Source organism: Dreissena polymorpha, chromosome 7, assembly GCF_020536995.1.
Source record: "Dreissena polymorpha isolate Duluth1 chromosome 7, UMN_Dpol_1.0, whole genome shotgun sequence".
In the NCBI taxonomy this organism is placed as follows: Eukaryota; Metazoa; Mollusca; class Bivalvia; order Myida; family Dreissenidae; genus Dreissena; species Dreissena polymorpha.
This window is the reverse complement of record NC_068361.1, coordinates 79,805,472-79,820,345: the sequence shown is the minus strand read 5'-3', so window position 1 is coordinate 79,820,345 and position 14,874 is coordinate 79,805,472. Positions and strand designations below refer to the sequence as shown.

Genomic DNA, 14,874 nt, shown 5'->3' with positions numbered 1-14,874 from the left:
GTATCTGCTTAGCAAAAATCCTGTTGAGCATAAAATATCGTCCCTGATTTGCCTGTGCAGACTGCACAGGCTAATCTGGGACAACACTTTACGCACATGCATTAAGCTCCCTTTTCACAGAGCATGGGTAATATATTATTGTCCCCACTGCATCACTCCACAGCTTGCCCTGAGCACAGAACGTCACATGCAAGGGCTGATGGTGAAGATCCGTGACTTCTACCACTGTGAGAGGCTCTACCTGCTGCAGACTGTCAAACACATCCTCACTTTCTGGCAGGAGGCTGAGGGACATCCTTATAGGGTAGGTCGTTCTGAGAAAACAGGGCTAAATGCATGTGCACACTCTCCAGTCTCCACTTCAACTGGATTTTTGTTTAGAAAATACTGCCTTTAATTTACCAAAAGTGGTAAAAGTGGAAAGTCCGCACTGGCTAATCAGGGACGACACTTTACGCCAATGTTTTCCAAAAATGCAGCTCAATTATTCAGAATTCGCAATGATTTTTTTGTGGAAGATTATTCTCAATAGGTTAGAAATTACAAACCTTCCAGCATACGAACCAGTGATTTTACATTATGTTGTATGTTATCTGCACTCTTCTTGAAACATGTATAAAGCTATGAGCTGAGTTTGACATGCCTCGTTAACTTCTTAAGACCTTCGTTAATTTTAAACCAATATTTGATCAAATTCATAACTTTCATGGCTAGTTCATGGATTAAAAGAATATAATTTTAAAAATGACTGGGATATGTAAAACTTCATATATCACAAAGTCATGTTTGAACTCACAGCAAATTGGAGATATAGAGTAACTCAATGTCATAGTTTAAACCTATTTATTTAAACTTAATTGCATTGAAAGCCTAAGGCTTTTTAAAGCGCTCTTGCATCCGTTTTCTGGGAAGAACCAGTGCATAATGTCTTTGGTTAAATCTAAAGAACGCTCCCACAGTGGGGATCGAACCCATGACCTCCCGGTCACTAGGTGGACACCATATCCTCTACGCCATAGCTACCTTATATATTGATTAGTATATCATACTAAAAAACTGCTTAAAATTCTATATTTGGAAATGTATAACTTTGCATGTCTCATCGTCATTTTTGACCTTCGAGCGACTTGAAGAGAAAGAAGTTCATCTGTTCTTAATGTCACAACTCTTAATACAGGAGGAGTACCAAGAATTCCTTAATGAACTGTTGCTAAACAACGAGCTGATCAAGAAGGTTCTAGAACAGCTGCATCACGTCACTGAGGCTCAGCTGCCTACCTGGGAGACTCATGGGAAACTCATGGTATTTATTGGGGAAACTAATGGTATTTATTGGGAAAACTTACGGTATTTATTGGGAAACTCATGGTATTTATTGGGGAAACTCATGGTATTTATTGGGGAAACTCATGGTATTTATTGGGGAAACTCATTGTATGTATTGGGGAAACTTATGGTATTTATTGGGAAACTCATGGTATTTATTGGGGGAAACTTATGGTATTTATTGAGAAGCTCATGGTATTTATTGGGAAACTCATGGTATTTATTTGGAAACTCATGGTATTTATTGGGGAAACTAATGGTATTTATTTGAAAACTCATGGTATTTATTGGGGAAACTTATGGAATTAATTGAGAAACTCATGGTATTTATTGGGGAAAACTCATGGTATTTACTGGGGAAACTTATGGTATTAATTGGGGAAACTTATGGTATTTATTGAGAAACTCATGGTATTTATTGGGAAACTCATGGTATTTATTGGGGAAACTAATGGTATTTATTGGGAAACTCATGGTATTTATTGGGAAACCCATGATATTTATTGGGAAACTCATGGTATTTATTGGGAAACTCATGGTATTTATTGGGAAATTCATGGTATTTATTGGGAAACTCATGGTATTTATTGGGGAAAGTCATGGTATTTATTGGGAAACTCATGGTATTTATTTGGGAAACTTATGGTATTAATTGAGAAACTCATGGCATTTATTAGGAAACTATTAGGAAACTCGCGGTATTTATTTGGGACACCCATGTTATTTATTGGGAAACTCATGGTATTTATTGGGAATCTCATATTTATTGGGAAACCCATGGTATTTATTGGCAAACTCATGGTATTTATGGGATAACTCATGGTATTTATTGGGAAACTTATGGTATTTATTTGTGTGGTTCAAGAAGGGTTAGTTCCGGGTAACTGTAAACAGTTTTTGTAGACTACCAATTTCATTATGTTGCACAAATCTTTGTGGTTAATCTTCATAGTGTTTATCTTAACCAAACTTTGAAACGATATAGAATTTTATCTTCATTCCCACTTCTTATATTCTCTTGACAACAGAACTTACCCCAATCTACCATAATGCCATTAATATTGTTTTTTAGTTAACTTAGACTACTTAGAACATTATTCCAAGCCAACAGTTTTAAATGATAATTTGTTTCTGCTAAATCTTATTCTATCAGATTTAAAGTCTTAATTGTAAAGTAAACTTTTGTCAAACTGGATATGTTTTAGGATAGCCGCCATGCCTTGGTCTGGGCTCATCAGAACTTGAAAGAACAGGTAATATTGTGAAAACAGGCTTACTTTGTAGTGCTTGAACATTGCGTGCCTGCTGTGAAATGGCCGCAGTTTAATGCCTTGTCAAAAACCAATGTAGACTGAGTTTTGCACATAGTCATTTTCGTGCATAAATTGATGCCTTCAAATCATTGTTGTGTTTGTTTGTCCTTAGAATTACATCTGCTGTTGTATATTCACGATCAACAAAGTAATTTTTCTGTAACTTTTGATTTTTATGCCCCCCTTCGAAGAAAAGGGGGTATATTGTTTTACGCATGTCGGTCGGTGGGTCCGTCCACCAGATGGTTTCCGAATGATAACTCAAGAACGCTTAGGCCTAGGATCATGAAACTTCATAGGTACATTGATCATGACTGGCAGATGACCCCTATTGATTTTCAGGTCACTAGGTAAAAGGTCAAAGTCACAGTGACTCGAAATAGTAAAATGGTTTCGGGATGATAACTCAAAAATGCTTAGGCCTAGGATCATGAAACTTCATAGGTACATTGATCATGACTGGCAGATGACCCCTATTGATTTTTAGGTCACTAGGTCCAAGGTCAAGGTCACAGTGACTCAAAATAGTAAAATGGTTTTCCGGATGATAACTAAAAAATGCTTACGCCTAGGATCATGAAACTTCATAGGTACAGTGATCATGATTGGCAGATGACCCCTATTGATATTCAGGTCACTAGGTCAAAGGTCAAGGTCACAGTGACTCTAAACAGTAAAATGGTTTCCGGATGATAACTCAAGAATACTTACGCCTAGGATCATGAAACTTAATAGGAACATTGATCATGACTGGCAGATGACCCCTTTTTTTCAAATCTTTTGTCATAATTGTCAAATGTATAGATTTTATTTAAAAACTATGGTCAGCACCTTTATTTATGAGCACCACTTTAAAAATCATGAACCCACTTCTAATTCACTTTACTTCATGAAAACTTTTCCTTCCTATGGACTTAAACAATTCCAAATAGCAATTGTTCAACTTTTCAATGTATTCATGTACGATACCCATGAGCAGTACAAAATGTGCTATATTCTTGTGCTTGTATTTAGGTAGAGCTGCTGGAAATACTGCTGGTCTACTGGAAAGACTTTGAGGCATCACCTGGAGACTTCATCAAGCTGCTGGACAAATTCAAGGTCTGGTTTAGCTATTATGCTACTAAAAACAGTTCTTTTTAGCTAACCTTGGCACAATGTACTCATGGTAACGATTTGGCCTTCGTGCAGTGGCAGCTTCAACATTTGCCTTGTTAATACTATAGAGGCCACATTTATCGTCTGATTGTCATGAAACGTGGTCAGAAGATTTGTCCAAATGATACCTTAGACGGGTTTATAAATGGTTATGGTTGGTTGAAAAACATGGCCCCAGTGGGCGGGGCATTTTACCGAAAATGAATATAGTTAAACCTTGTTAACACGCTAGAAACCACATGTATTGTCCGATCTTTATAATACTCTTTATAATAAGCCTGTAAAGGTTCTCATTGGTTGGTACAGTTTCTCGTAAATGTCTATACACAAAAACTTTTAATATTTGCATTGAGAGTCTTGCTGGTCTGATTTCACCTAAAATTCCAAATAAATGTTCCTTTGGTAAAAAAGAGATAAAGTATGCTAGTGTCAGCTTTACCTGTGCTCATGTTACTTAATATAGGTTTTTGGCAAAACTGCATTCTTGTTAAGGGTACTCTTGGTTGATGTCATTATTTAGTAAGGAATGTCTCATTATATATGATCTTGACTTCCTTTTGTACAGAGACAGGGATTTGGTCGGCGACAGAATTTTAAACACGTCCTTGAGGAACCGATGGACAGGCTGGTCAAACGAATCGGGTGAGTGGTACAATTTAAAGTCTCACAGTTATGGGAAGTTTATGATTTGTTTGGATGTGCATGTGTGTATAGAGTCGTCCCAGATAAAATTGTGAAGTATGCACTGGCTAATAAGGGACGACACTTTCTTATTAGACTGGATTTGGGGTGGAGGCGGCTAATTAAGAGTATGATTTTAATTAATTGATATTGTCAATTACTTTTAACTTTTGAACTACAGTAGCCTGGTTTTATTGTATAATAAACTCAAAACAATAGATTATTCCCCCCAATTGATTGTATTTAATGAAACCCCTTATTATATAAATTTTAAAAAATGATGACATTTTAAGTAATTATCAAAGTTTAAATTTCATTACACAATTCAAAATGTTGCAATATATATCTTTCAGCTCCCTGGAGGTGCTAGTCCTCCTGCAAGCTCTAGATCTGGAAACAGTGGAGCGCCTTGCCAGCTCAAAAAGGTTGGTAACATGATCTGAGCCCTGGGTCTGTATTCACAAACCTATTCTTAGACTTAAGAACAAAAAATAGACTTTCATCCTAGAAAACATATATGTATACAGGCTAAAAATAATGCTTATGTAATTAACAAAGAGTTCTTAATAAAGAGTGTTGTAATAACAGGTGTTGGACTTCACTTTCAAGTAGTGATACAATTCAACAATTTTAAGATTTTTACGAATTTTGGTTACTTTTTAACTTAAATCAAATAATTGGTTGGTGAATACAGGCCCAGAGTTTAAAGTTTAAGAAAAGGATTTACTTTGGATGATTTCTGCAGTATGGTCAAAATTTCTCCACTTTTCTTAGATTTGAACAACTTAATTTAATTGCCACAAATTTCTTTTGAAAAGAAATATTTCAACAAAATGTATCAATTATCAGGCAATACGCAAACACCTTAAGATGATCTCCTTATAACAGACATCAGAATTTACAAGAAATCAAGGAACATGTATACTGTAGACTTGTTTCCATTTGTATACCCCTAGCAGCTACAGATGTGGAAAGCATAAAGTGATTTGCCTGTCAGCGTGTTTGTTTGATTGATTATTTGTTAGTTCTTCTGCCCGTTAGAGAGCAGGGCTTACTCTGTCATTCACCAAATTAGCCAATGGCTACAAATTGAACTATTTGGCTAAAGAAAATTCTATTTGGCTACAACCTTTTTCTTCATTAAAACTTAAAAATAGCCAAAAATAGAAGAACTTTGCCAAAACAAGGCGAATTTGGCTAAAGAAATTTTTGAGCCAGGGGAAGCCCTGGAGAGTAATTTGCTCCCTACAAATCTTTGATACTTGAATAAATAAGGTATTTGAATTCTAGTAATCAACCCAAATCAGCTGACCTCATTTTAACCCTGACATTCAACCTATTTTTGTACAATTATTCAAGTGGGCTGAAGACTCTAGAGTTATAAACTTTCCACTTGGGGCATATACGTTAATTTAACACTGCATCTTGTTGTAGGCTTCAAAACATTCACAAAAATAATACTTTCTGGTTATCAATTATGGGCAGATTTGATTGGCAGCCATTTAAGGTATCCTAACTGCCATGACTAAAAATTATTTGATGGAAAATAGGACAATATTTTTTATCAAACAAGATATACAGCGATGCTAAAAAGGAACAGGGTAAAATGCAGGACCAGAATGGTGGCATGTTCAAATACTGTGATAAATCCACAGAATTTATTAGTCTGACACTTCTTACACTTCTTACATGTATCATACATGTTTGTAAAGTGTCATCCCAAATTAGCCTGCACACTCTGCACAGGCTAATCAGGGACAACTTTTTCCGCTTTGATCATATTTATTTTCAAGGAAGTCTCTTTTTAGCAATAATCAAATTTAGGGGTAAAGTGTCTTCCCAGATTAGCCTGTGCAAACTTCACAGATTAATCTGGGACGAAACTTTGCACACATGCATTAAACCCCATTTGCACATACCCAGGCTCATTTTGATTTTCACAGCCTCTCCAAGGATCAACCAAAAAAATCGATCAGCAATATACATGTAGGAGCAGTGTAAAGGTTGGTAGACTTGAATAGCACACGTTTACATAACAAGCCAGAAATGCCTTCTTAAAAATCATTTAGCTGTAGGATAAAATGTGTTTTGATTTTCCCAGATCATACGAACGCTACCTGGCCATATTGTGGGTGGAGCTGAAATTATCGGATATACAAATGTCTAAATGCAGATAAAATTGTTGTCAATGTGTTTATATTTATTTTCACAGAGCAGAAGAGCACAGCCTCCTGAAGGACCAGCACATGTTCCAGGCCATAGACAAGGCGGTACAGTTGCTGGGGGCGGAGCAACCCCACGGGCCCCTCCTACTGAGTTGGGCCGTGATTCGTCAGCTATTTATAGAGGGGGGTGGGGGTCAGCTGACCAAGAAGTATGGGAACCAGGCCCTGCAGCTCAATGTGTTTGACTTCATACTGGACATGTTGAGCCAGGAACCGTTCTGCGGGAAATCTGTAAGAAAGCTATGGAGTTATTTAATATATATTTTCTTAATTTGCAAAATAACTTTTTGGTAGCGACCGCCTTGTGAAACAACTGTTTATTGTACATGACTTTCAAACCAACATTTTCTACTTCATACTGGACATTCTGGGCCAGGAACCATTCTGCGGGAAATCTGTGAAAAGGCTGTTTATTTATTACCTCAATTTCCAATAGTTAGCAGCTGCCTTGTGAATTTTTTGTTTGATGTTAAAGGGTATCTTAATCCAATATTGATAATGTTATGGTAAAATTATTTATATTTACCCAATGAAGACTTAAAAACACGCCTCAACGTGTTCGCCTTCATACTAGACATGCTGAGCCAGGAACCATTCTGGGGAAATGTGAGACGGCTGTGTATTTATTTTGAATAGATTATCAGAATTTCAAAGGTCACTATGTTTTTGGAAAAAAGGAATTGTTAATTATGAAATTGTGGTACTTAGTTTTTGTTCAATTATGACTGTACGAACCAGGAACCAATCTGCAGGAAATCTGTAAGAAGGCAATGATGTTGTGTGCAAAAAAAAATCTCATTATTTTAAACCTTTTTGTTTCAACTATATATACTAAATATCCAATATATCTTTATGATAGCATCCACTGAGTGAATCATTGTTTATTTTTAATGGCTTTTTACCAATTAATTCTAATGTTATGGTTCAATTATTTTAAGCACCCCATCCAGTCTTGAAATCACATGTCCAAGGTGTCAGATGACTTACACAACAAGTTAAGAATTCAGATATAACACACTGTCAACTAGCATTTCCAAAAGTTAAGGGCCACCATTAAGGTTTAAATTGTATTGTGCGAAAACATTACTTAAGGTAGGCCGAATTCATATATGGTTCATTTGGAATAAAAAAAACTCATTTTACTTTGATATCAATACTATTTTAATATTGCTATGATCTTCAAATAAGATTGGTTGCCTTTGACCCTCGTGTCTGTTTTCGAATCAAACATCAAAATGGATACAACCGGTGTATCTCATTGCTTTCAATCTGGAGAGGAATATAAATGTTTCACAATATGAAGGTTTAGGCTCAAACTATTGTTTATGGAAAAAGAAAAGTTAAGTAGATAATAACAGTTTTGCTCTCTTAACTGTATATTGCATAAATCTGAATCCTCTCTGTATCAGAGTCTTCACATGGTCCAAGGAGTTTCCGATTTAGAACGGTTCCACTGTACCTAATATCTTTCAGATGACAGCCTCCCTGTCTCACTGCGTCATCTACACCGTGTTGCTGGCAGCATTGACAGCCTTTGAGGAAACCACACTCACACGGAGTCACATGGAGATGCAGGTAGGCAACTGTATTCTCTTGGAGTAAGTAACAATTGTAATAATGAAGGTTTACTTTTTAGCTCGACTATTATATATGAAATATATATATTGGAGCTATCTTACTCACCCCGGCGTCGGCGTTAGTGTTCCCATTAGCGTTAGCGTGCAAATTTTAACGTTTGCGTATCTGCCCAAATATTTTCATTGTCCCTTGACATATTGCTTTAATATTTTGCATACTTCTTTACCAACATCACCCCAACCTATAAACAAGAGCAGACAACTGTATTAAGCATTTTGTAAGAATTATGGCCCTTTTTATGCCCCCTTTCGAAGAAAAGGGGGCATATAGTGATCAGACTGCCCGTTTGTCTGTCCGTCTGTCTGTCACACTTTGCGTTGAGGTTTCGAAAAATGCTCATAACTTCTATGTCCTTTGAGATATAACCTTCATATTTGGTATGCATGTGTATATGGACAAGGCCTTTCCATACCCACAAAAATTTTTACCCCTGTGACCTTGACATTTGAACTTAGGGTCTGCGTTTGGGTTTCGAAATCTGCGTTGAGGTTTCGAAAAATGCTCATAACTTCTATTTCCCTTGAGATATAACCTTCATATTTGGTATGCATGTGTATATGGACAAGTCCTTTCCATACGCACACAATTTTTTACCCCTGTGACCTTGACCTTGAACTTAGGGTCCGCATTTAGGTTTCGAGCTCTGCGTTTAGGTTTCCAAAAATGCTCATAACTTCTATGTCCCTTGAGATATAACCTTCATATTTGGTATGCATGTGTATATAGCCAAGGCCTTTCCATCCGCACAAAAATGTTCACCCCTTTGACCTGTCCTTAAACTTAGGGTCCGCTTTTAGGTTTCGAAATCTGCGTTTAGGTTTCCAAAAAAGCACATAACTTCTATGTCCCTTGAGATATAACCTTAATATTTGGTATGCATGTGTATATGGACAAGGCCTTTCCATGCGCACAATTTTTTTTACCCCTGTGACCTTTACCTTGAAGTTAGGGTCCGCGTTTAGGTTTTGAAATCTGCGTTTAGGTTTCGAAAAATGCTCATAACTTCTATGTCCCTTGAGATAAAGCCTTCATATTTGGTATGCATGTGTATATGGACAAGGCCTTTCCATACGCACAAAAATGTTGACCCCTGTGACCTTGACCTTGAACTTAGGGTCTGCGTTTAGGTTTCAAAATCTGCGTTAAGGTTTCGAAAAATGCTCGTTACTTCTATGTCCCTTGAGATATAACCTTCATATTTGGTATACATGTTTATATGGACAAGGCCTTTCCAAACGCACAAAAATTTTGACCCATGTGACCTTGACCTTGAACTTGAGGTCCGCGTTTAGGTTTCGAAATCTGCGTTTAGGTTTTGAAAAATGCTATAACTTCTATCAAAGCATTTATAGGGGGCATATGTCATCCTATGGTGACAGCTCTTGTTTCACTTACAATATGCATATTATTGATAAATCTATGTTAAAGTTTGCGTACCACCTCAGATATTTTCTTTGTCCCTTGACATATTGCTTTCATTTTTTGCAAACTTCTTTACCAACATGACCCCAATCTATAAACAAGAGCAGACAACTGTATCAAGCATTTTGTAAGAATTATGGCCCTTTTTTCACTTATAATATGCATATTACTTTAGTTACATTGCCATAACTTCTTTATTTATGATCAGATTTTATTAATACTTTGACAAAACAACATTTACCTGAATGCCACAATGGATTCCACCCAAACAATACCTCACGCCCCAACCGAGAATCCCTGCCCCCCCCCCCCCAAAAAAAACAACAACAACAATTTTTGTGTTTTTTTTTCCTTTTTTTATTTTTGAAAGATCATCTAATAAATGACCACACCCCACATTATACCCCCCTCTCAACTCCCCCCCCCTACCCAACCCAAAACGAATATTTTTTTTCTTAAAAACATGGTTACAAAAAAACAACAACATTTATTTACTTCATTTTTCAAGGACCTTCCAAACTTCCCACCCAAGCTATTGCTATCAAACTTGAAATAAAATCTTATTAGTTTCTTTTATGTCTTTACAAATGTTCAATAGATTGTGGAAAATATACCTGAACTATTTCCTTGACCTTATTGAATAATTTGAACAATTTCCCCATGATGGCTTACGTTATACTGTCAAGCACTCGAATAGTCGAGCGCGCTGTCCTCTGACAGGTCTTGTTTATGTATGCCCTTGCTGTTGTGAAAAGTACCAAAGTATGAATGAATTCCAATTCACGGGCTTGCAAAAATCTGACTTTGGAAATGCTACAGGGTGCTGCTCAAAATAGAAACATTGAAATATGCTTATGATATTATCCAATAGTTTAATTTTTGATACTCTCTAATAATTTATATTGATTATAATTTTATTGTTAATTTAAGTTGTGATAATTTTACTTAAAATTTCTGTATCATGTTCTTGAAATTTTAATCGATAATATTTTTTAGACATACTGCATATTTTTCTGCAGGTGTTAATCGACATAACAGCAAAAGTGATGGCACGAGAGTTCATAGCGGTGAACGTATGGAGCAAGGTATTTATTGTAACCCCAAGATTAGTTTTATTAGCTCATCTATTTTTTTTTTTAAATAAATGAGCTATTGTCATCACCTTGGCGTCTGCGTCGGCGTCCCGTTAAGTTTTGTGTTTAGGTCCACTTTTCTCATAAAGTATCAAAGCTATTGCATTCAAACTGGGTACACTTACTTACTATCATGAGGGGACTGGGCAGGCAAAGTTAGATAACTCTGGCGTGCATTTTGACATAATTATGTGCACTTTTTATACTTAGAAAATTGACAATTTGGTTAAGTTTTGTGTTTAGGTCCATTTTATTCCTTAAGTATCAAAGCTATTGCTTTCATACTTGCAACACTTACTAACTATCATAAAGGGACTGTGCAGGCAAAGTTATGAAACTCTGACTGGCATTTTGACAGAATTATGTGCCCTTTTATACATAGAAAATTGAAAATTTGGTTAAGTTTTGTGTTTAGGTCCACTTTATTCCTAAAGTATCAAAGCTATTGCTTTCATACTTGCAACACTTACTAACTATCATAAGGGGACTGTGCGGGCAAAGTTATGTAACTTTGACTGGCATTTTGACAGAATTATGGGCCCTTTATACTTAGAAAATTGAAAATTTGGTTAAGTTTTGTGTTTAGGTCCACTTTATTCCTAAAGTATCAAAGCTATTGCTTTCATACTTGCAACACTTACTAACTATCATAAGGGGACTGTGCAGGCAAAGTTATGTAACTCTGACTGGCATTTTGACAGAATTATGGGCCCTTTATACTTAGAAAATTGAAAATTTGGTTAAGTTTTGTGTTTTGGTCCACTTTACTCCTAAAGTATTATAGATATTGCTTTCATACTTAACACACTCACAAACTATCATAAGGGGACAGTACAGGACATGTTGCATAACTCTGGTTGTCATTTTGATAGAATTATGGCCCTTTTTTAACTTAGTAACTTTGAATATATGGTTAAATTATCAAGGCTATTGCTTTCAAACTTCAAATACTTTTATGCTATTATTATGGTACTGTACCTGGCAAGTTGAATTTTACCTTGACCTTTGAATGACCTTGACTCTCAAGGTAAAATTATAAAATTTTGCTAAAATTGCCAACTTTTTTATTTATGATCAGATTTGATTGGTACTTTGACAAAACAACTCTTACCTGACATACCACAAAAGACTCCACCCAAACCATCCCCCACGCCCCACCCCAGAATCCCCCCCCCCCCCCCAAAAAAAAGAATTTTTTTTCTTTTTTTTTTTGAAAGATCATCTAATAAATGACCACACCCTCACACTATACCCCCCCCCCGACCCCCCCCCCCCCCCAATTTTTTTTTTGAAACATGGTTAAAAAACACAAATATTTATTTTTATTATTTTATTTTTAAAAGACCGTCTAACCATCCAACCCAAGAATCCCCCCCCCCCCAAAAAAAAATAAATATTTTTTTTGCATTTTTATGCTCCCCCAAAATTATTGGGGGGAGCATATAGTCGCCGCTTCGTCTGTCCGTCCGTGCACAATTTTTGTCTGGGCTATTTCTCAGCAACTAATGACCCGAATTCAATGAAACTTTATGGGAAGCTTCACTACCAACAGGAGATGTGCATATTATCAGTGGGTTCTGGTCGGATAATTTTTCATAGAGTTATGGCCCTTTGAAATTTTCTATAAAAAAAGTTCTTGTCCCCCCAACTACTGTGCCCTCAAGACGTTTCCATTTATCTGAATATATAGTGCAATATTGTGACAAAAAAAACCTTTGGGGAGCATCACCCGTCTTTGACGGTTTCTTGTTTTTCTTATTTTTGGAAGATAATGTAATAAATGACCACACCCCACACTATACACCCCTCTCCTGCCCACCCTCCCTCCTTTGTGATTGAAGTATTGAGATAGGTCCCTTCACCTTTAAAAAGAAAAATAGATGAGCGGTCTGCACCCGCACGGCGGTGCTCTTGTTGATTTTATGCTTAACTTAGGATTTTTTTGTTAGCTTTTAAATGGTATTCCTGTTGAAACAAAATATTTTGCTGTGATAATGGAATTGAATTAATGAAAGATTGTATTCTTAATATGTGAATTGTTTGAAACATAAATATATATCCAAATATTAAACAGTTTATAGTTGCCTTCTTAAAACAAGCCTGTTTTGCAACTTATCAGATTTTTATCTCTACTTTGAAGAAAAGTCAAGCGATTCTGCTTGCCCCTGTGTCAGCTTGAGAGAGTTTATTTAAACTTAAAGCATTTTTCTTCTCAGCTTAAATTGAATTTATTGTCTGCAACAGAGAAAAATTGCAGTAAGCCGTTTCTGTCAGCTATGAAAAAAAAAGACTGCATTAAATTATCAGTCATTTTGTGATAGACCAATAGTACTCACCACGATAAAATCATCTTCAATCTCTTAACCTTTTACTAGTTAGATACATATTTTAACCATAGTGTAGTCCTTTATATAAACAATCAAGCTAAATTAAAGATCTTTCTTTATAGATTCAAATTTTAAAGGCTCCATTGCCAACCTTAAGTTATTGATTAGCAGCAAACAGCATAAAACCTGGTTTTATGCTGGTTGCATATAGCCATTTTTACTTTGCTCCCGAGTGGTAGAGGGTTAAATAGGGTGCTAATATTTCAGGGCCTGGACCAGGGAGTGGGTAACCTGTTCCAGTCTTCGTTGCTCAACTTCCCGCTTGATTTTACGACGCTCGTCAAACTGAGCACAGCCCTTGCCAGTGCCAACAGCAGCAGTGCATCCAAGGTAACCTGGACATGGTGTCTGCCTAGCTATCGGGAGGTCACAGGTTTGATCCCCTCTCTGGGAGCGTTCTCAAGATCTCTCATTAAGGCATCAAGTACTGGTTCTACCCAAGAAACAGACTCAAGAGCAATCAAGCTTAAATAAAAATGTTTAAACCTACACAGTGCTTTTAGGAGAGTTGTCACTTACTGGCATAAGTATGTGCACTTAATACTGGTACACCAGTGTGCCCAGTTAAAGTGTAGGTACGTTAAATAAATGATGTGATACGACTAAAATGCTGTTGAAAAACGGCAAATAAACCAAGTAAACAAAGAGAGATAATTAAGTTCCACTCAGGACATGTTTGGCTACGGCTATTTGCCCATCTCAATTTTATGTGAATTAAATGATATTGATTGCCTGCACTTCAAGTGCCTAGTATATAACATGTAAAATGGTAATGGTACAAGGTTCACTATAATTAAGGATTGCTAAAGAAAATAAAACAGATGTTCATTTATGTAAGGGAATCAGTTATCTTTCAATAAAGAAAGATAGACAAAATGATAATGAAATTTAACTACCCAAAACAATAGTTCACATTTTAACTGCAAACATGCTTATCATCATTAGATTATAATTAAAATTATTAAAAGAAATCACATGATTACTAAAAAGCCATATAGTTATAATTCTTAGCCATAAAAACTCCCAAACCTAAAACGTTAATCTTTGTCCACTAAGCATAAATAAATAGAAAATCATTGGGACCTCGCTCTGGTAAAATGGGGCTTAACCCTTTGCATGCTGGGAAATTTGTTGTCTGCTAAAATGTCGTCTGCTGAATTTCTAAAATTAGCCTTTTCTATGATTATTTTTCTAACACCACTCTCAGAATAGTAAACAGTTTGGATCCTGATGAGACGCCACATTCTGTGGCGTCTCATCTGGACCCAAAATGTTTGTTAAGGTCTTCAAAATCCGGTTCCAGCACTCAAAGGGTTAATGCATGTGAGTTCAGCGTCATCCCAGATAATTCTTTGCAGTCTGCACATGCTAATCTGGAAGGATACTTTCCGTCTTAACTAGATTTTAGCTAAAACAAGACTTCCTTGAAACGAAAAATACCATAAAAAACGTAAAGTGTCGTCCCTGATCAGCCTTTACGGACTGCACAGGCTAATCTGGCACAACACTTTACGCAAATCCTTTTAGCCCAGATTTCCTCTTTGTAATGCTTATTTATTAGAAGTTGAATTCCTAATCCCTTTATTTGACA

At 36.3% G+C, this 14,874-nt stretch overlaps 2 protein-coding genes across 22 annotated transcripts in view; one reads left to right on the top strand and one right to left on the bottom strand.

Moving 5' to 3' along the window:
• LOC127839330 (A disintegrin and metalloproteinase with thrombospondin motifs adt-1-like) overlaps positions 1-14,874 on the bottom strand; it is a 288,676-nt gene that overhangs the window by 163,390 nt on the left and 110,412 nt on the right. The gene's annotated exons all lie outside the window — the stretch shown is intronic.
• LOC127839328 (nucleoporin NUP188-like) overlaps positions 1-14,874 on the top strand; it is a 104,817-nt gene that overhangs the window by 9,596 nt on the left and 80,347 nt on the right. Inside the window, exons 6-15 of the mRNA XM_052367631.1 lie at positions 164-304; positions 1,178-1,303; positions 2,532-2,579; positions 3,654-3,740; positions 4,363-4,439; positions 4,832-4,903; positions 6,691-6,934; positions 8,177-8,278; positions 10,783-10,848; positions 13,491-13,613. Coding sequence (XP_052223591.1) covers positions 164-304; positions 1,178-1,303; positions 2,532-2,579; positions 3,654-3,740; positions 4,363-4,439; positions 4,832-4,903; positions 6,691-6,934; positions 8,177-8,278; positions 10,783-10,848; positions 13,491-13,613 — 1,086 coding nt within the window. The remainder of the gene's footprint in view (positions 1-163; positions 305-1,177; positions 1,304-2,531; positions 2,580-3,653; positions 3,741-4,362; positions 4,440-4,831; positions 4,904-6,690; positions 6,935-8,176; positions 8,279-10,782; positions 10,849-13,490; positions 13,614-14,874) is intronic.